The 22,238-nt window shown below is 43.6% G+C and overlaps 2 protein-coding genes across 2 annotated transcripts; both read left to right on the top strand.

The window, feature by feature from the left end:
* Positions 1-5,165: 5,165 nt before the first annotated feature.
* On the top strand, positions 5,166-8,159 carry LOC134178842 (dual specificity protein kinase shkA-like). The gene is made up of 2 exons (XM_062645748.1): positions 5,166-6,416; positions 7,513-8,159. Exons 1-2 carry the CDS (start codon positions 5,194-5,196, stop codon positions 7,859-7,861), a joined length of 1,572 nt encoding a protein of 523 aa, XP_062501732.1. The 5' UTR covers positions 5,166-5,193; the 3' UTR covers positions 7,862-8,159.
* A 1,093-nt stretch (positions 8,160-9,252) lies between these two features.
* Positions 9,253-21,804, top strand: LOC134178259 (copine-9-like). The gene is made up of 13 exons (XM_062645103.1): positions 9,253-9,441; positions 9,503-9,686; positions 9,752-9,870; positions 18,614-18,795; positions 19,859-19,921; positions 19,987-20,097; positions 20,162-20,240; positions 20,297-20,353; positions 20,414-20,587; positions 20,705-20,857; positions 20,916-21,026; positions 21,084-21,203; positions 21,263-21,804. Exons 1-13 carry the CDS (start codon positions 9,268-9,270, stop codon positions 21,620-21,622), a joined length of 1,887 nt encoding a protein of 628 aa, XP_062501087.1. The 5' UTR covers positions 9,253-9,267; the 3' UTR covers positions 21,623-21,804.
* The last annotated feature ends 434 nt before the right edge of the window (positions 21,805-22,238 follow it).

The following is a 22,238-nucleotide window of genomic DNA, read 5'->3' as shown; positions in this document are numbered from 1 at the left end:
AACGCGTCCAGCTGTTTTGTCTGGTCTCCTCACCTACGTGCATGGGTTCACCATATAGTGACATACATATAGGTACACACACGCCACATTTTTTGACATCATTTGACACCATGCAGCGATAACAATAAGCGCATGCGCAGTATTTCCATTGGCCGTATATACGTCGCTGCTGCTCTTGGTACGTACAGTACTACTCATCAAGTGAAGTTCTAGTTCATAGTTAGCCTCTTTCACAGTCCCTCATAACGCGCGCAGGCTAGAGGCTACAATTTTTGTAGTGGGCCTGGATGTTTATGATGCAGACCTGCCAACCTAGCAGTATCAAAATGCGTGAGTTTGCAGGAAAATTGCGGGAGAATGCGGGAGTCTAGTTTAAAAAATTGGACACGCCTACAATAGCACTAATATCAATAAATGTATACCGTAATAAGTGTTAAATAATATATATAAATAATATCTAATATTTATATTTATTATATAGTTAATTTATATAGTTAATATCTAATCATCAAAATTTAAGTATTTGCATGCCCGGTTGGAGTAGAAGTCATTAATTAATGAAATTATAGTACAACAAATGTATAACTGATTGATTAATGTGCCTAATTAGCGACACACAGTATCAACACCAATTACTAAACATAATAATTAATTAATTAAACACAGAACTTGTACTGTACGTACTACTGCCTGTTAGGAAAATCTAAGAAAAAAGTACATGTACATTCTCGTGGGTAGTTAGGATGTTCTCGATTCTATTTTCTTGTGGCCTTCTTCGATCGCTTTTCCAGCAATACATATGGTAATCAGGTAGGCAGTCCCTCCCCCTTTCCACTTCTGACCGACTCCTCGTATGTCGGTATTTTGACCAAGTATGCTAGGAAAGAGCCGGGGCTGGAACACAGAAATTGATATTGGGATATCATGTATGTGCGTACACATGCATGTACTAAAACTGTATGGTACAGTTACACAGAACAGGCAGGCCCATCATTTTGGTCACACCCACCAATGGTCAGAATGTGGGAGATTTGATGCCAAATGCGGGTAGGCGGGAGAAGGGTTCCAAATGCGGGAGTCTCCCGCTCAATGCGGGAGAGTTGGCAGCTCTGATGATGATGTACACGTGACACCACTTACGTTGATACAATTACAATATAATAATAATCTACTATATAAAGCTCAAATTGTCTGTCTGTCTGTCTGTCTGTGTTCGCGTTTGGGGCCACGTCTTTTGTCCGTTCGCAACCAAAATCGGTACGCACACTCGGCACGCACAGAGGAAGGCTTGCGTAAAAAAATTAAAAAATTATGCACCGGGTCCCCTCTCAAGGGGTCGACCCCCGCCTAAAATTTCTCGACGACGCTAACGATACACATTTCGGTTCATTCGAACACACGCCCACACCAGTCCTGTGTAGACCCTATGCATCGCCGTCCTTCGCAAAGCTTCGAGCGATCGAATATCTCTTGCCGACGAAACTTACTCTTCTAGCGCTTTCGTTTCTCTCCAAAATCTGATTACATTTGCACCGAATCCAACCTACACGTTTTCTGCAGCAAGCGCTACACGGGGAGTGTGTCGATTTCTATCGAAACAAGCGCGAAGAACAAGATTCGAATTCATTTAGAATATCCGGGACCTCGCAACAAAGATGCACGTGACGTGTCCACAGACCTATCTTTACACTACAGTATCTTGCCCGTACGAAGGACGGGCCATGGATCCTAGTATACCATAATTTCTGAATTAATTAACTTGGTTACCATGCCGCTAGGTTGTCTTCTCCCGTGCATGTGTGGGGCGTGTTGCCTTCGGCTCCACTCCTGTGACCAGTTGCGCGGTAGCCATGCCGCCAGACACTGTTCGCAGAAAGTACACCTAGATAATCAATTCTAAACCCTGTATAAGCCTCACGTCCTCCCATATGCGTAGCACATTTAGACCGCATAGCCTCGTCCCCAGCCTCTCTCGCGCTAGTCTTGACAAACGGGAGAGAGTCTGGGACGCTGTTAAGAGCCTCGGATCCCAGACGTTTCTACAGGCGCCTATGCATACAAAACAAAGCACAGAGTAGGCGGAGAAAGGGCTAAAGTGGGCGGAAAAAAAGAGAGTAGGCGGGGAAAGGGCAAAAGGAAGAAAGAGGCTCTTTCTTCCCGTCCATTTTTGCCCTTTCCCCGCCTACTCTATGCTTTGTTTCGTAGGTGCCTGTAGAAACGTCTGGGATCCAAGGCTCCTAAGATCCAAGACCGCAAACCTGCATGACGCATTCGCATCCTATCGTCATTTCCATGTAATCTAACGTTTACGCACGCGTATAGCTGGTCACCTTTTGTCACCTAGAGCTCTATGCGAACAGACGTCTGCAAAGTAACCTTTTAGCTAGGCTATGAGTCAAGAAAATGAGGTAATGAAGTGTTACTGTCTAGATAGCTGGTTAGACAGAAATTTCGAAAGTTGGGCGGCCACATGCATGCATATCTAGCTAGGGACTGCTGCTGCTCCGTCGGCCCTGGCGCGACAGGTTAGCTAGAAGGCAAGTTCAGAGGTCTCTCTAGCAACCGACGTGCTTGCCTTCATGGACTTCCAGACGTGCAACTCATAACGGACTGATCGTTGTTGGTGCCGCATACTTCCGGTCGTAGAACTAGCTAAATAAATAGAATAAAATATATAGAGATTTACCTAATAGTCTTTCTGTGGTTTGACGTTGATTGCAGATGCAGTACGTGTGTTTAGTTCTAGAGATGACGTGACGCCAAATGGTACACGGATATCTATCTAGTAGAGTTTTCCCGCTTATCATGCCGTCTGATCGAGTCTGCACGAGTTAGCCTCTATAAACGCTCTATTTTTTGTTATTGTGGAAAAATTGATTGGACCGTAGACGCGTACCAGAAAATATATGCTTGTGCATGGAAAGATAGCTGCTAAAGTTTGTTTTGCATCACAAACAAGCAATAAAAGTGTTGCAATTATGATAAACACCGATTATGGGAATTTATTGGCGGGTGACTGCCCAACTTTGTTCACGTAATGTTTGATCTCGAATTTTGCAGACGAGGAGTGTGTTTGTTCGGGTTCTTAGAATCATCATCATCATCATCATCGCTAGCGTTCTCGTGGTCGCCGCCCGCGGATCTTGCGATGTACGGTCGTATGAAAATGGAGACGACTCTGAGGGTAGCTCTTTCCAGCTGCCTACTTTTTCATCATTAGATGAGATGGAGCACGTACCGATTGGTAACACGACTCTATCATTCGATCGACATAACCGAGTTTGGAGCGAATTTGATCGCAACTGGACGGAAAACTACCCTTTCCTTCGTCTGTATTACCACGTTGCTTCTTACAAGAGAACACGCGAGGACGAGTCGTGGAGGCTTCTACTAGTCGGCGGTCTGTCGTATGGAGTCATTCTCAGTGACACGTGGATCTATTCACACTGGAGTAACTCCTGGCTACAGATCTCGTCTGCCGATCGACCATTGACACCCACGTATGCGCGTGGACATCAAGTTATGCCGACGGTGTGCGAAACGTTTGTACTTTTAATTAATCATATAGAAGATGTGTGGTATTTCAACGGTTGGACAGAGACGTGGACTAGAATTGCCGTGACTGCATTTACGAATTTTCATTATTTCTACTTTCCTTTCGAAGGCGTCGTGTCGTTACGACATCCCGTCGATGATGAGTCTTGCAACAGCAGCTGCTGCGAGTCGGTATTCGTGTACGGTATTGACGCACACTCTCCGAACAAGCTCATGATGTACGAACTGAAGTGCGAAGTGCTCCGAGAATATCATCTCCATTGCCATTGGGTTGGCGACATTCAACCACATGACCTATTTGACAAGACGGAAAAGAATGCAACGACTAGTGCTGAGCCAAAAGAAGTTCGAGGACTGATGGCTGCTGCAGATGTAGATCGAGGAATGATATACTTTTCTACAAGATGTTTAGAACTCTTGTTTGCTAACGATCCTATAAAAATCGCCACCGTATTTGTATATGATCGGCAACGTCGAACTCTAAGCCATCTAGCATCGATTCCTCTTTCACAGGATGTGTGTTTTTATAACATCTTTATTTGGAATAATTCCTATTTGGTTCTTTCTGGTGTCAAACGTTTGCTTGCTGTTTCGTTGAAGGACAGCAGAAGTCATGCTTTGCTTAAGTCTCCTCTTTTCCAAGTGAAAATTCCTACATTTTATAGAAGTGACGTCATGTTGTCAATGGGGCCACTAATTGCTGCCAGACTTCACCAGATTATACAACAAGCGAATGATCCTTCATTCCCTCACGTTTCATTCTACTTTGCGAAAGTATTGAAGAAAGATTTTCCACATTTTAGAAAAAAGATTAAAAGATTTCCACCTTTAACAGATCCGGGCTCCTTACTTTACCACACCTCCGTGTATGACTTTGGTTCAAAGACATTCTACTTGTACGGCGGGCGATGGTGCAGAGACCGCATACCCGGGGGGAACTCGTTTATTGGAAGTGTATGGAAAATGACGATCAAGTCGAAGACGTGGTGGCAAATGAAGCCGTTTACAACGCCTAACACTCACTTGTCCAACTGTGGGACGTACAGTCGATCTCATATGGTTCTATTTGGTGGACAGCACGAGAACGGTACGGTAGTAAACGAGCTGTGGTTGTTCAATACAATTCATCGAATCTGGTTTCAAGTACAACTCGATAACCACTCTCATTTATTGCCTGCACCTCGTGCTGGGTGTAGTCTGACTTCTGTCGATTCTTCCACGAGTTCTCCTATTATACTCTTTGGAGGATATTCGAATAACAAAATAGCGAAGTCAGACATATGGATACTTGACGGGGTTGACTTTAGATGGAGTATCGCGTCATCAGGAAGCGGTGATGGAAAGAGCAGACCATATCCGAGATTCGGGCACAGCGCCGCTGTAGTTGGAAATGAATTGATTATTTATGGAGGAAAAGGAAATTTGTTAAACAGAACGCAAGCGTACGCGTGTTACTTTGACATGTGGGCGTTTAGTATTTCTAACCGAACTTGGAGACAAGTCCATGCTATCCCAAGACGTCGTCTGCTTAGTGAACAGAGTCTACAAACAATGTACTCGTGTTCGAGTGTTCTCGTTTCTTACGGTGCGTCTCGTATTGTAGTTTGGAATAATGATTTTTGTCCAGAAAACATTTGGATGATTGACGTGTTGTTAAAAAAGCGAACCGATATCGTATCATTTGACAAGCCTTTTATCTCTCATGCAGGCGGCATCTGGAACGGTGCCGTCGTGTATTACGGCACCGTAATGGAATCACCGAACGGAACTTTGTTGGCAATAGGAAAGCAATGCAAGCCGGGAGCGGCGCAGGTTGAAGGTCCTGCAGCATCGTGCGTTACTTGCTCGATTGGAAAATATCACGCAAGCATTCGAGGAGTCGCCGAATGCTTGAAATGTCCCACGGGAACGACAACAAAGAAAGAAGGAAGTAGATCGGTTACAGACTGCATCTGTGAACCAGATTACTGTGGGCACGGAAGTTGCAAAGTCTTGGCGACGGACGGCGCTGTGTGCAGTTGCCCTTTTATCTTTGTCGGTAACCGATGCAACAACATCAACTATTTCTTGATTGTCATGATACTCGGAGGATTAACGGGCTTCGTCGTGGTCACTACAGCTCTTGTATGTTGCGGTCTGAGAACGATACGTCATCGCAGGTCGAGGCGACGAACGGAAAAGGAATTGGAAGAGACACGCAAAGCGTTTACCATTCTCTCGCAAGAAATAGAATTGCAAGGTCGACTGGACGAAGATTGTCCCGGTGGATACGGTCAAGTCCATAAGGCCAGATACAGAGACTGGACAGTGGCGGTTAAACAGTTACAGCTTGTGATGATGGAATGGGCTGATATAAGAAGAGAGTTTCTTAGAGAAATTCAATTCATGAGAACGGTACGTCATCCTAATATTGTCATGTTCATCGGTGCCGGTCAGTACGAAGAGGTACAACCATTTCTTGTGGTAGAGTTTATGAGCGGCGGAGCTCTTCGCTCGCTTCTAGACAACGACGACGTCCAACTTACTCTAAGCGACCAACTTCGGTTTGTTCTGGACACTGCGGAGGGAATGAAACATTTGCATATGCTAGATCCACCTCGCATTCATAGAGATTTGAAGAGTGCGAACCTGTTGCTGAGCGAAAAGAGACGCGTCAAAGTGTCCGACTTTGGTTCTGCTCGTCTAATACCACGAGTAAACGGAAATGAATCTCGGCGAGCGAATAATCGTGAACGAGAAGACGACATGCCGCTTTTGAGCAGCAGTAGTCACCTTACCCAAAGGTTCATTGGAACAAGCCGTTGGCGTTCACCCGAGTTGTGGAAAAAAGAAATATACGGAACTGCGACGGACGTCTACAGGTATACAAACATCATGCAGCAATATACATACATATACATACATTTTTGGTTACAAGAGTCTCTAGAGGGCCCAGGTTAACAGTCATTATACAATTGCTACAATGGAACTCTAGAACCAACAGTCACTACTGCATGTCAGTCACTACACACTTGCTACGAAGTCATTATGCACTTGCTGTACTTGTTTTGACAGAAACGACACGACACTCCATAGAGAGAGACAATTGCATGTGAGTTCCTTGCCTAAAAAGGAATTACGTCTGTGCCCATCCCGTGCCTAGACTTGTGGCCTAAAATTCCAGGATGATTCCATTTTCCAAATACATGCACTCTCAAATCTAACCAATTGAGCCACAGACGCCGCATACATACATTTTTTTGTTACACTAGCTACAACCATCAGTCATTATGCACTTGCTCACTGGCACTTGCTGTACTTGTTTTGACAGAACACTCTATAGAGAAAGGTAATTGCAGAGTGGAGGATCCAGATGGGGCGAGCACTCCCCTCCCTCCTTTGGCAGTCTTTTTTCTTTCGCTATAGTGTGCTGTACTTGTGTAGTGCGTAACGCACGCTACAGAGGTATTCGATTTCCGAAAGTGTACCAAGTTTGTGTTTTGTTTTTTAACTTAATACTAGCCCGCTTGAAGATAAGTAAAGTTTTTATAAATATGATTCACTAGAAGACATTGGTAGTGCCGCACAGTGTTTACGTACTACCTGCATTCACTTGTGTTTCCTGACTACAGCACTTCGCTGACAAGGCGCAAAACTCTTCCATCATGCAGATCAGTTGCAGTTGTTCTGGAGTCTTTTATTCAGTGCATTGTGTCCGGAACATCATTATTATTAACTTCTGACGTCATAGATATTCTGTCCTTTCTGCGCCCCTCCTTTGCTAAATCCGGGATCCGCCACTGTTGCATACACAAAACACACACACACACACACACACACACACACACACACACACACACACACACACACACACACACACACAACTTCTTTAGATATATTTTCCATCAGTAACTTCTACATATACAGACGTCCTTCTACATATATAGACATCTGTATAGTCATGTTTTGTGTTTGCAGTTTTGCAATAGTCGTGTGGGAGATCGTGACAAGACAGACGCCGTTTTCTGGGAACGAGTACAAATTTGATGCAAGGATCGAAGATGCAGTAATAACTGGTGTCAGACCGACTCTACCGGCCGAGACCGACAAAGGTTTACGTTATATTATCGAGCAATGTTGGCAAGGAAAACCAAAGGACAGACCGACTTTTGTAGATATCGTGGTCCTGGTTCGGTCTATACTGCAATCAACGCAGCAATCTGAAAATGACGTCATCGATGTTGAACGTCAGTATTCCTTCGTTGTACAGCCTTCAAACACTCCACGTTGCGTGACAGACGACCTCGATGCAACTCGATCTGTCTAGAAGCTGAGCAATATTAGACATGTAAAATTAGCTAAGCTAGTGTACTAGCTAGACTATGCTAGTTACAGGTAATCGCAGTGTCTGCACTTTCAACTTAACTTAATTCCATTCTAGTCAACGACTTACAAATGGTACAGTACAATCTGTAGATTTTTTGGTAGACAAGTGTCTTTTGCAGAGTAATTAATTAATGAAGCATGCATGTGCGTATACTCTCGCTTGGACATGCATGCATCAATGCATAGACATACAGTAGCTAGATAAGCATTTTAATAAAACTACAATACAATTACAATTATCTCGAATTTAGACGTCATTTTGCTGCTAAAGTTAAGTTAAAGCGCGCTACTTGTAAGACCGAATGTCGTTTCAAGTGGTCGCGACAACCCTGTGAGAGATATAAAAACGGTGTACATATATAGTTACCCACGTTTCTCAGTCACAAAGTTGGTGAACACTGGAGCTAGCGACATAGACAGCAATAGAACATATGCGGTGCATGGACAGTGAGCAGGGGTGAGTGAGAGACTCTCAAGTTGGGGGCGTGACATGGACATTGGAATAGATGAACTACAATGAGTTTCAAAGTAGGAATTTCCTTTCGGGAAGCGCTTTGTGATGTTAGACAGTAATAACTTAAGTTAATAAACACGGCAACAGAGAGCGCGTAAGCACATCCATAGTTCTGGTAAATTTTATAAACATTGTCATATACTGGAGTACGAAAATGCAAATATTTTTCTTCCAAAATTTCTTCGCAGTTGTTGATGGTTAAATTGGGGGAGCAATTGCCCCTCTTCCCCCCAGCTCCGCCGCCGTCACTGGTGAGTACTGTATTACATTAAAATGGACCCATTATGTCATAAACCCGTCACGTGATTTCTTTAATTAATTCTTAATGTATACATATAATTTTCGGAAATTATAGATCAGAAACTTTGCTAGAGTCAAAAGGAAAAACCAAACTTAAGTTCAAGAGATCAATTCTAGGTCTAGCAAGAATTTTTTACGGTTAGCAAAGCAGTCTACTAGACTTGAAGGAGTCCAAGATGGAACAAGCGCAATTTTGCTGACCTTTACTGCTAATTAACCAAAACTTAACTACTTTTTGGTATAGTATAGGTCACTGACCAAAATCAGCTACAAGATCACAGCATCTGTATACACTTAATTAATTAATTAACTAGCGCTATTTCAGATAGTCTGCTAGCACACTCTCAATTGGTAACCAGTTAGGTGTTTCACTACGTAAGTTACTAACTTTTCCGGTTGTCCTCTGTTTAGTTTATCTCGCGCCTCCTCCCCGGGCCACCTCAAGTTGCAAAAAGCGCGCTAGCGGTCTGGGGTACCGGGCCCGGATAAGGCCGCCCACAGCAGGTGAAAATCAACTAGATGTGCTAATCAAAATGGCGTACGACGCTACATTTTCTCGAGTCGAACTTTCAGTGCGCTGCACGGACTTAGTAAATTTAGATCGCTTCTCAAAGAGCGACCCGATGTGTGTTCTCTTCAGTAAAAGGCAAGGAGTGTGGATAGAAGACGGTCGAACCGAGGTCATCCGGGACAACCTCAATCCTAAGGTGACACACTTGACATGGATTAGCGCCACGCTGTTTGTTTAGATTGCCGCTACGTTTGCAGTTCGTCAAAACGTTTGTGTTACCCTATCACTTCGAAGAAGAGCAGCCTGTCAGAGTGGCCGTGTACGACATCGACAGCTCGTCCAGAGACCTCAAACAGCATGACTTCATAGGACAGGCAGAGTTCAGTGTTGCTAATGTGATAGTGGCCGGTAAAGAGTTTGTAATGAATCTCATCAAGCCTGGTGGGTATCGATTTAAGTTAATGTGGGCGGGGCTTAGTTTGGTAATTATTCAGTTCTCTGCGCAGGTGACAGTAAACTCAGAGGTAAAGTGCATGTCATAGCGGAGGAAGTTGAGGAGAGCAAAACCAATATTGAGTTTATCATCCGTGGAAGTCACTTAGACAAGAAAGACTTCTTTGGCAAGGTATGGTTTTGTAATAGGTGGGGTGTTAGTAACCTAAGAATGTTGGGAGGAGCTAGACTATTGATGACACGTTGCGCTATTACGTAAACGTATAGTCCTAGATACTAGACTCTTGGTGTGTCTGTCTGTCTGTCTGTCTGTCTGTCTGTCTGTCGTAACGTGCTGGTTGTAGAGCACATAGTTCCTGTTGAGTTGAGAGCTCTACCAGTATTTGGGTAACGTTGGACGTGTTGTTAGTCCAGACATATTGTAACGTTAGCCGTAAGTGTCACAAATACAAGTTGTGTTCTGATCACTATTCTGGTGTGTTACGGCCATCCCATCAAGTAGCAGGACCCAATTGAGAGATGTGTGCAGTGATCAATATAACAGCCGCCATCGCATTGGCCGACCAAAAATGCCAATTGGCCGGTATCAGTAGACCACAGCCTGACATTTTGCTGACCAAACAGGAGAGAGCACGCGACATCTAGATGCATGTACATACGATGGTTGGTATGTTGTTGCCATTGTCTAGATTATTTTGGTTGGCATGTTGTTGCCATTGTCTAGATAGGAACGTTTGTTTATGTTGAAGTGACACCAGATATGCCTGTTATCATACTGTGTGCACTGAGAAATAGAAACCACATGTGGATTAGGATCTAATTTGAACAATTAACACACACAATTAGCGTGCAGTGTGTACAGTAGGCAAGTAGTAGGTTATTAACTTAACGTGCCCTATCCTAAAACAGGGAAACTGTTTCTAATAAATAGATCTTCAGTCAATGCTTGTCACCACACTCATTAGTAAATTTTAGCGGCTGCAGCAGTGAGTGCATGGATTGAATGAAACCTACAGAATGTCTTGCAATCTAGGTGTTGGGTGTCTTAGTTACTACCTGTGAAATCTAACGCGTACATGGAAGTATGAAAAAGATTGATCGTTTACTATTAATTTACATTCTGTTTTTTGAACACCAAGAGCAACTGTTTTGATCTTTCTTCTTAGCTGCAGGACATACGCCCTTCTATTGCTAACTTATTCTCAGATTTTTTCTTAGATTTGTAGATAGAAGGTTCACAGATATCTATTTCACATGTTATTTGGTTACGCCCTTAGAGCAGATTTCATGATTGATATTGGTTGAAGACACACAGCATCTACAAGCGCTTCTGGCGTTTGCATTTGACTGACTGTGGATTGAGTATGAGTCTACAAGTAGATCTAGTCGTTGCTCAGTTATATTAGCAGGGGATGGCAACTGCTTCCGCATTCTGATGTTGTTTTACTTCTACTTGCAATCAATGTTGGTTTTCATTGGGTTTAAGCTGTTACCTTGCCATGCTTGGCTATACTTGTTTTTAGCATTGCTTTTTAAGTAGGGCCTAAGAAGTAATGGAGATATTGTCTCTTCATATATTCATGTATATTCTATCACTTACTTATTACCTATCATACTATAGCATGTTATCTAAGTGAGACTAAAATCTCACACTACTGAGCAATCTTTGTCAATTGCTTAGTTAGTAATACAGATTTTAAAATTGCTACTTGAAAGTTACTTTACTGGCTTAAATATGGTAGATAGATAACTTCTTCTTTTGGCCCATAATTTTGAGCTACTGATTAATACAAGTAGTTGTGAGATCCTCACTGCATTAAGCTACTATTAACAACAATTAAACAAAAACTGTACATTAGAAGTGGAGATTTGTACAAATCTGTACAGTTCTTCTATTTCTATTTATAAAAGGTTATTGATGTTGTATACGGAATCAGAATGGCCGATTAAGTTTATCAATGGCCGGTCAAAATTGAATGTGATCTGACATTTGTCTGGCTAATGAGAAAAATTATATGGATCATTGGTGTTGTGGGTAACCTGTTACAAGTGGTGACAGGAGTGTAGACAGAGACAGGAGCGACGTTTAGTTCTGAAGCGGTGGGAGGTCATTTGCCAGGCGTTACTATGGCTCGCTGTCACAAGTGGCCAGGTGTTAGCACGCAAGTGGATTTGTAAGTACTGTACGTTATTGTTTCTTGCATGATTGTACGGCTCAACAGCGAGAGGAGGAACAGCAAGCAGTCCAGCAGGCTCAGCTCCTACAACGTATAGTATCTGTTACAGAGAAATTTGAGGAGGGAGATGTTGAGATGTGGGTCGAGTGTTTCGATCTTACTGTGACGGCAAATGGTTGAAACACCGACATGAAACTATGGTTGTTACCGACTCTTCTGAAGGGAAGGGCCTATGCTGTCTATCGACAGATGACGGCGGAACAGTAAGGGAACTATGCGGAGCCTACAACCCAGCTCAAGCGTGTGTTTTCGCCTACTACGATTGAGAGTCATCATCTCACTTGTTGACAATTTAAGACTCGCTGGTGGAAGTCCGCTGAGGCACTGGAGGTGTATGCACAAGATTTGGAGACTCTTTTGACAAAGGCGATGCCAAATTTGGCAGCAGAGCTGCGTGACCAGCAGTTGATGGATCACTTTGTCGAAGGTTTGATCGACCATGCACCGCACCATCTGTTGCTGGCGAGTTGGACCTACACCCTGAGGCGAGTTTTCAGGCGGCGGTGATCAGAGCACACAAATTGATTTTGTTAGAGCAGAGGAGACTCGGAAAGCGGACGGATGGTCAAGTTCAAGCGATTGCAGATCATGCGAGTATTGATGTGAGTTTGGCTGAATGGATCAATCGGATTGAGCAAGTGTTGCAGTCGGTGAGTGTAGTCAGTGCGTCCGTCACTCCAGATTTCAAGCGTGTGGGTCCCAAACGGCGGCAGCAACAAAAGGTGGGACGTCGCTGTTTACTGTGTGGTGGCAAAGGACATGTCTGCAGGAATTGTAAACAAGTTACAATCAGACCATGTTTTGTTTGCCACGAGACTGGGCACTTAGCTCGTGATTGCTCTCAATGGATGCAGCAATCAGCAGCTGGATGGAGATTCATGTTGCCTCAACAATCAGAGGGTAGAAGTCAGTCTACAGCAGCAGGTGGTGTGGGAGGACGTGGTCAACGTAGTCAAGTGAATGTTGTTCCAGGTGTAGCGAGACTTCATTGATGCTCAATCTTGAGCTAAACCACAACAATATTTCTTGCTTAGTAGACACAGGAGCAGTAGTCTCTATTGTTCCTGACCACATAGTAGACCAAACAGCAATGTCACCTTTTCCTTCAGGTCAAGAACCCAAGTTGACAACAGTAACAGGTGATCCATTGGAAGAGATTGGACAAGTGAGTATAGAGGTGACAATAGGCCACTGGCATACTATGCACAAGTTTGTTGTGGTACAATTCAACGCTTGTCCTATAATTGGGTTGGATTTTCTCCTAGACCATGAAATGATCCTGGATTTGGCTCAAAGACGCTTAGAGTGGAGTGGAGGTGTAGCTGAGCTTTCCACACCACTACGACGATTGAAATTTAGTGTGGTGCTGCATGAACACTTGGAGGGAGCAGGAGAACGAATAATTGCTAAAGGCTAAAGTGAAGGAACTGGCAGTGTAGAGCCTGGAACTTGGCTAATGGAGCCAGATACCTTATTTATTGAGAGGACAGGAGTACATGTTGCTCGTGCTTTAGTAGAAGCGGAGCAACAGGGTGATGGAACCATACCAGTTGAACTATTGATCCTGGATGGCCCAAGATGATTGTGGAAGGGCACAAGGCTAGCCGAACTGTGCGATGTTGATGTGAAGTCTATTGCAGCTTGTGGACTGAGTGAGGGTCCGGAGAAAAAGGCATCAGAAACACTGAATGCAGAATTCTTAAAGCAATTTGATTGGTTAGATTCAGCTCTGAGTCCTGAGGAAAGTCTCACATTACATCAGTTGTTGAGTGGTTATGAAGATCTGTTTTTGAAAAGACCACATGACATGGTTAGAACTCAGGTTGCCACTCACATGATACCAACTGGTTCAGCCAGACCAGTTCATCAGTTGCCAAGAAGAGTACTGCATACTGTTCGACCAGTAGTGGAAGAACAGGTTGACTAGATGTTGGCAGAAGGTGTCATACGACCATCATTGAGTGCATGGGCATCACCTGTTCTTGTAAAGAAGAGGCAAGACGGTAATCATCGATTCTGTGTAGATTACAGAAAATTAAATGCAATCACGTGTCGGGAAATCGACGCTGGTTGGCATTAAAGATTTGGCCTCAACTACAAATGGAAGATGGAGTACTCTACCGAGTAGTGGCAAGGCAGGGGTGTCATCAAAGTCAAAAGCGGTTGGTGTTACCAAACGCCTTGGATGCTGAGGTCCTAGAATACTGTTATGACAAAAGCAGACACTTCGGGCTTGAAAAGACTTTGGAGAAAATTAATACAAGGTTTTGGTGGCCAGGGTACACTCTACAAGCAACTGAGTGGGTCAAGAGTTGCCATGCTTGTCAGGCAAGTAATAGAGCACAAGCAAGAGTGTCTGCGCCAATGCAATCAATTCCTATTGGCCAACCATTTGAGATGTGGGGATGGACTTTGTCGGCCCACTTCCTTTGCTGTTGGGAGAAAATTGGTATCTCCTAGTAGTCAGCGATTATTTCACAAAATGGGCAGAGGCGATTCCTCTCCCTGATCAGAAGGCGTTGATTATATTATAGACAAGGCGATTCCTCTCCCTGACCCTATTATAGACAAGGATTTTATCAAGGAGAGGTAGCCAAGAATAAACATTCTGAAGACCAAGATCTGACCTTAGAAGAAACTCTGCAGCCGTTCAACGAGAGGAATGTGAAAACTCGGAACAAGATCACAAGATTCACACCTAAGAAGGACAGAAGAGTATCAGTGGAAGAAGAACAAGTGTATGTTGAAGAAGTTTACCAAATTCCTGTACAACCACCAGTACAGCCACTTCAACAGCTTGAAGAAGGACGTCCAAGGAGACAAATGATGTTACCCAGACGATTGGCAGACTTTGATTTGACTTGACGGTCCTTAGGGATTGATTTTGTTTGTGTTCATGTTCTTGAAGTACTGTAGTCAAGGAAGTAAGGGGGAAGAGTGTACTAGTTGGGCGTGTTAGTAACCTAAGAATGTTGGAAGGAGCTAGACTATTGGTGACACATTGCGCTATTATGTAAACATTAGTCCTAGACAATAGACTCTTGGTGTGTGTGTGTGTGTGTGTGTGTGTGTGTGTGTGTGTGTGTGTGTGTGTGTGTGTGTGTGTGTGTCGTAACGTGCTGGTTGTAGAGCACATAGTTCCTGTTGAGTTGAGAGCTCTACCAGTATTTGGGTAACGTTGGATGTGTTGTTAGTCCAGACATATTGTAACGTTAGCCATAAGTGTCACAAATACAAGTTGTGTTCTGATCACTATTCAGGTGTGTGTTACGGCCATCCCGTCAAGTAGCAGGACCCAATCGAGAGACGTGTTGTGGGCGACCTGCTACAGTATGTACTACTGATTCTTTCCTGTTGTGACATACAAATACAGAGCGTATTTATTTGGGACCTTTCTAGAAACAGATAGAGTGGACATGTCCGCTAGCGTGTTCGATTGGGCACCTTTCCTTTTCCAGATAGAATGAACAGTTTACCAAACCTTTCTGGAAACAGATAGACTGGAAAGGTATTATGCTATTCGATTGGTAACTTTTCTGTTTCCGAAAACGGATAGAGCGGATACACTTTCCAACCTATCCTGCCATCAGAACGGATAGAAGGAATGAAAAGCACCTAGACATGTAAAACTTGCTTGCGTCTCTACAAGGTTTGACCTTCCAAGTCAATGCGCTCGCTTTGCCTTGCAATTCCACCACTGTTTGCGCTTATTCTGGATTGCCGACGCAAAAGTCTCAAAGACGTGCAACTGATTTCTTGGCAGAACAAACTCCGGAAGAGTTAGTAGACATTCTAACAGGTGGAAAAGTAGATGAAACGGCTATGACAAAGTACACGTACACATGGGGTGATTCTGCATTACACTGATTCTACGTCTGCGCATAGCTCTGCTCTCGCCTCATCTATCTCGTTTCAGAAATGTTCTGTTCGATTGGTAAACGTGCCCTGCCTCTTTCCACTCTATCCAACCTAGACTTTTCCAGAAAACGATAGTCCCAAATGAATATGCCCATAGATACAGTGGAACCTGTCCTTGCGACAACCCGACTAACACAGGCACCTAACAAATATGGATAGTTGGTGACAGTCCCTTGAAAACTCAACACATTTTGCATACATTTGGAGCCGGGGAAAAGCAGGCAAGTGTGAATTACGAATACAGGAATGCCATTGCCAATGGTGATGGTGCCAATTGTGGCATTAGCCTTCAAAATTATAACACCAGGTCTGACGTTTGAGTCCTAGACACTGGGCATTCGTGGCTAACGTCTAAGGGCTGTAAGTAAACAGCTATAGCATTTACAATCATCGCTTTAAGAACACCGTGTATAGCAGGTTGCTCAACTTAGCTAACTATTCGAGTTTGGACTTGGTCAATTTGTAGCCTCGGTATTCCAGACTGCTTTCTGCACGTGATGGGAGGGAAGCGTGGGAGGAGAGAAGAAAGCAGTCTGGGGACAGCTCTATTGTAAGTGACTTCGGAAGAGGCACGACTGCTCAAGTTCAGAAACATCAGCTCCAATCAAAACCACCGCTAAAAAATGGCCAATCAGTGCTGTAGACAACTGTTGACGTCAAAGAGTACTTTGTAATTACCTAGAAGCAATTCTCAGATGACTGCAATAGCACAGTGGGGTGCAGCTAACACAAATGCAATGCGCTACGTGTTTCGCTCCTGATGACATGATAACTCAGCGAATGCTTGCCAGACGTTACCGGACGATAAAGCCATTGCAGCGGCTGTTCCGACTTGAAGACCAATCAACTGCTTGCTAAGCGATTTTAGTACGAGGTCGCGACGTCTTTGCCTTCTCTCTACCGGATTCAGTAAAGTCACTCATTTTGTACGTTCTCCCGTTCGTTTGTAGTCGGCTGGCAGCGAACAGCTTCTGGCAATATCCCACGAGCCATCTTGTGCTTGTTACTGTTCGTAATGAATGCGGGTAATTATCGATTACGATGAACACCGCCTATTTCCGAAGTCACTTACAATAGAGCTGTCCCCAGACTGCTTTCTTCTCTCCTCCCACTCTCCTCTCCCATCACGTGCAGAAAGCAGTCTGGAATACCGAGGCTAGGTCAATTTGCTGATCATTATTAATATTAATCAAGTGGCACTGGAGACATCTTTGGGGCCACGTAAATAGGGCCAGCAACTCTGGAAAATGGGAAGGGCTGGCTACGTGAGATTACACTGGAATAGTGGACATAATTCTATGATCCAAGGATACGTTTCGATCTTTGAAATGTGGACACCACGACATGAGAAGGCCATTGTCAGGAATCAGAGCACATTGAAGCAGTTGACCATTAGTGGCTATTTTGTGTGATTGTCACACATTTATGCTGACATCTACTGTATGTGCTGCTTAACTATTTCTGGTGTACAATAGTGATTGCTTTCATGTGTTTGGCTACATGTGTATGTTGATTGTCATTACGTTGCATACAAGAACATGGTGTACACGGATTGGTCTACACGTACAATTGTCAGTCTGACAATTGGGACCACCTGAGAATTAGGAGCAGTTGAGGACAGTTGCTTGGGTGGTCGTAATTTACAAGTTTCACTGTAGTTGCATCTCGTGGTGCTGAAGAAGTTGTACCTGTTGGAAATTGAATACACTGTTTGCAAAGTCACGAGGATCTCTCGTGACTTTGGGCTTGTGACTTTCAATAATACATGTATATTTGAATAAATTTACAGTAGGTACATACTGCAACATGTGTATGTGACAATACACTAGATACAAACTAGAGTGTCCTGGAGTTCACTAGTTGCGGTGTTTCCGCTGGACGATTGCTGATAGCCGAATGCTACTAACAGATGTCGCTGGCGATGAAATGGTAATTGAATTATTCCTCCTTGCCAATTTGGCTAGCTGTTACATTGTACTGTGTATGCCTTTCTCTGGATCTTGCAAGTACAGTCACTACAGTGCACTAAGAATGACAATTAGTGCAACACATTGGAGCTCCAAGGACTACTGTAGAAAGCCGATCTATTGCACATGCTCTATCTCTATTTATGTTTTACACATGGTGAGCACACTCTTTGCGTACGCCTTTTGTAAGGGTCGAACTAGAAACGAAGTTTTAAAGACGACCCTGTCGAAGTAAAACGGAAGCATGAAGTATGGAAGTATGATGTGGTGGTAAGGGTCTGGCTACGCGAGACTAGGTAGAGACCACGAGAAAGATGATAACAATGATGACCCCATGATGCTGAACTTTGATGAGCTGAACATAGAAGTACCATACCTTTAAGACTTTGATTTTGACAGAGCTCTTAAATTTTGGTATAAAAAGCCGAGAAGGATGGCACTGAACTCTTGAAGTCTGGTTTGTGGACCAAAGTCACGTTCCTTTGAGCATGACTTGTGTCAGATTATTACTACATTTTCTTTTGTTGTGACAATTGATAAATGCTGCCTATCTGTCAGACCAGATTAAACTTGAATCAATAGTAACTGTTGTCTTTTAGATTGTTAGCTGTTTGATGTTTGCGATTTTTGCTTGGCTCTCTGAAATATAGTGCTTGGCTACAAATGAACAAACTCCTTTTGCTAGAGTTGCAGTAGAGATTCTACATGTTGCTTGTTTGTCATATACACTGTGTACTATCTAAGACACTACTGTGCCACATAATGATACTGAAATGTGTATTTGTGTTTCTAGTCAGATCCGTATGTTGAAATTAGTCGAGGATTGGAAGACGGCTCGTTTATTCTCGTCTTCAGATCAGAAGTGATAAAGAACAGTCTGAATCCTCGCTGGAAGCCGTTTACGATCAGTGGCCAGAAGCTCTGCAACGGTGACTACGATCGGCCATTGAAATTTACCGTGTGGGACTGGGACAAGTAAGCACGTATATTCATACATTACACTGACTTGTTTGAAATTGCCAAGAAACGTGATTTTTAGCCAGTTTTTATTTTTGTGTTCTAGTATTACCGTATTACAGTACATAAAAGCGCATGTGCCTATATGTGAGTGTTATGAATCAGTGCACCCAGAGTCGTATATATACGGCTCTGAGTGCGCCTATACCTTGGGGTACTAGCTGTAGCGCATGCACTTGTTTATGAGGTCCAACGACCAGCTATCTCCAAGTAGTAGAGTGGGTAGATGAGTGTTGGAAATCTAGACACAGAGATGTTAGAGTAAAATTCTGAGGGTGTGGTATGATCGAACGCGATCTGTCGACAACAGGAAATTTCTTTGTTATGCACACTTTTGATTGTGTCAGTTTCTAGAGAAGAGTTCCATATCTGAAAAGGAGTGCATTTCAGCGGCGGCCATGATAATGACCATGACTGGGACTCCGAGACCGACTGATGATGACACAACACTGATCACATAGCAATTATGACAAGGTTTTAGACAAAATGCTATTTAGAGTAGTAGGTTTGGTAGTCTGAACATATTGCTAGTCAATGCAAAACTTGATCAGACGAATTTCCGTTGTTCGCTTAAAGACCTAAGAGACACATGCATTTCTGTCTCTATCAACTTGTCCTATTCCTCAACAAAGTATTGTAGTACATTGCAGGTCCTGAGGATCAAGTCGTAAGCTTGTGAGCTTGCATTAGTACAGAGCATTAAACTTGCGCTCAGTCATCAAACATGCTGGGCTACTTCACCAGGTGTGCTAGCTGTTACATGTGCATAGAACCATGTGGTTTCACACGGGCCTTTTCTTCACATGTAACAGAAGAAAGGAGCCACGAGAGATTTTATAGACACACAGACTGAGACAGCTGTATTTCAAGTAGCAGAAAATAGTTGCAACTTGATAGTTTTAACAAGTAAGACCCTAATAACAAAATTGTTTGAAACATTAGTCCTGTATCTTGTTGGCATTTTATTATATATGGTGTGTTTGTTCATTTTTTTGTTGGTTACATGTGTGTATGTGTGTAGGAATGATACTCCGGATTTGATTGGGCATGCTACATCATCTTTACGGGCACTTGTCGGCGACGAGTGAGTCTCGGATAAACCGTCGTTCGCCTTTCTGATATTATAGAACTGTGTCTGCCGTTTGTTAGGAAAGCCGGTTTAGAACCAATTGCCGCTCTCGAGCTGATTGAGCCGGCCATTAGAGCAAAGAAAGGACGGAAGTACAAGAACTCAGGCATCCTCCAATTCTTGAAGTGCAAGTGAGTTTAATTAATTAATTAGCTGGGATAAGGATTACTCTTGTGTAATTATAATGCTGCATAGGAGCATCGTAGTTCCAACGTTTGTAGACTATATACGAGGTGGATGTGCCATGAGTCTAATGGTTGCTGTTGATTTCACGGTGAGTGTGTAATGGTAGAACCATGCTACCGAGTTAGAACTTGATTTGTGTTCCAGGCATCCAATGGCGATCCTAGACTCTCTAGTTCACTTCACTATAGTCATCCCTATCAGGTGGGGCAACACAATGCCACAGCGAGTTGTTTCTGATGTCGTTGGTTATCTTGTATATAGCCGAATGAATATGTTAATGCTATTCAGTCGGTCGGTACTGTCCTTGCGCCGTACGACACGGATCAACGATTTCCGGCATGGGGATTTGGAGCAAAAGTGCCACCACTGAGTAAAACGTCTCATTGTTTTCCTCTCAACGGCAATGAGAGTGATCCAGAAGTGTACGGTGTGCAGGTAGCTGTTTGGTTGGTCACATGCACATGTCCCGTGCACACACACACACACACACACACACACACACACACACACACACACACACACTAGTGATTCTAACAGTGTATATCCTTGTAGGGTATTCTTGATGCATATATGTACAGCCTAAGACAAATCCAGTTGCATGGGCCGACCATATTTTCTCAAGTTCTAAGTTCCAGCATCCAGCAAGTCAGAAAAAATTTCATAACTCAGAAAAATCAACAATACCACATTCTGCTCATCATTACTGTACACCAAGTGTCTGCATATCATAATGACATGCTACTGATGATGTTTTTGTTCATAGGATGGTGTGATCAATGACATGCAAGATGCCGTAGACAGAATTGTGGAGGCCTCCGATTTGCCATTATCGATTGTTATTGTAGGAGTAGGCGGAGCTGACTTTAAAATGATGGTAAGACAGTAAGATGTTTAGACCTTATCGATATCTCACTCTGTCTTTCTTTCATAGCATCACTTAGATGCCGACGATAACCCACTTCGATCGAGATCTGGCAAGCTGATGTCACGTGATATTGTCCAGTTTGTACCGTTTCGAGAATTCACGTCACAGGCGGCTGCTTTCTCGTTGGTGAGAATGTCTTCTCCCGACTGTGTGAGGAGTCTCTCGATTTTGTGTGTAAATCGTAGGCACGCGAAGTGTTGGCAGAGATCCCGGGTCAGGTCACTTCGTTCATGAAGTCAAAGGGTTTTACACCCAACCCACCGAGACTACAGCCGTCGGCTACAGTGGGTCATCCACCACAGAATCATTTCTCAAATGGCCCTCCACCACATCATTCAGCACAGGGTCAAACGCCCTATCCAGCCTTTCCACAATACCCGACATCTTTACCGCCTACTGCACCCTATCCAACTGCTTCTGGTCCTTCTGTACCATACCCGAGCACCTCTGGATCTACTGCACCCTATCCGACTGCATCTGGTCCTTCTGTACCATACCCGAGCACCTCTGGACCTACTGCACCACCTTATCCCACAGGGCACTAAATGTGGCCTGACTTGTATTGACTACAATGAAATTTTCACTTAACTGTAATTCTACTCGTCTATAATAGCTGTTCTCAAATATGGACGCAGTGCTCTTGATTACAAGGAGACATGCATCATTATTTCTGATGATTAATACGATTTTCAGAAAACAATTTGACTTGTGTAAAAAAGTTTGAGTAGACTACGACCTCAGCATGATGAACGTCGAGATTTCACCTTCACTCTAGGGGACGACTAGTACTGTCTTTTCAATGGCCTCTGGCATGAGCCTAGCCTAGTCTAGGTGTCATTGCTGTGAGTATGGTTGTCAACATTTGTTGAAACAATCTGAAGCTGCTTGTAGTTGTCGATATCGCTGCAGCGGTTGCAAAGCACTGGCAAACACAGAAGAGAATACCAGAGTTTTCAGAGCAGCAGGCGTTCAACTCTTTGTCGTTATATGAATTGTGCTATAGCTGCATGGCACTTATGTGGAGAGATCACACAAAGGGTAACTAACGCTCGTGCACTATTCGAAGTACATTAGCGCTTTCAGTAGTTACAAAATACATACAGTAGTGTACACTGTGCACCGTACAAGGGGTGTGTCTACGGAGGCGGTGTTGGTAGCTGA

Source organism: Corticium candelabrum, chromosome 4, assembly GCF_963422355.1.
Source record: "Corticium candelabrum chromosome 4, ooCorCand1.1, whole genome shotgun sequence".
NCBI lineage: Eukaryota > Metazoa > Porifera > Homoscleromorpha > Homosclerophorida > Plakinidae > Corticium > Corticium candelabrum.
This window is presented reverse-complemented; position numbering and strand designations above follow the sequence as displayed.

Excerpts from the sequence above, each read along its gene's own strand:
- LOC134178842 (XM_062645748.1), top strand. The coding sequence starts at position 5,194 with ATGATTGACGTGTTGTTAAAAAAGCGAACCGATATCGTATCATTTGAC. Across the intron at positions 6,417-7,512 it reads ACTGCGACGGACGTCTACAG|TTTTGCAATAGTCGTGTGGG; the intron begins GTATACAAACAT and ends TTGTGTTTGCAG.
- LOC134178259 (XM_062645103.1), top strand. The coding sequence starts at position 9,268 with ATGGCGTACGACGCTACATTTTCTCGAGTCGAACTTTCAGTGCGCTGC. Across the intron at positions 20,241-20,296 it reads TGGTTGCTGTTGATTTCACG|GCATCCAATGGCGATCCTAG; the intron begins GTGAGTGTGTAA and ends TTTGTGTTCCAG. Across the intron at positions 20,354-20,413 it reads ACTATAGTCATCCCTATCAG|CCGAATGAATATGTTAATGC; the intron begins GTGGGGCAACAC and ends TCTTGTATATAG.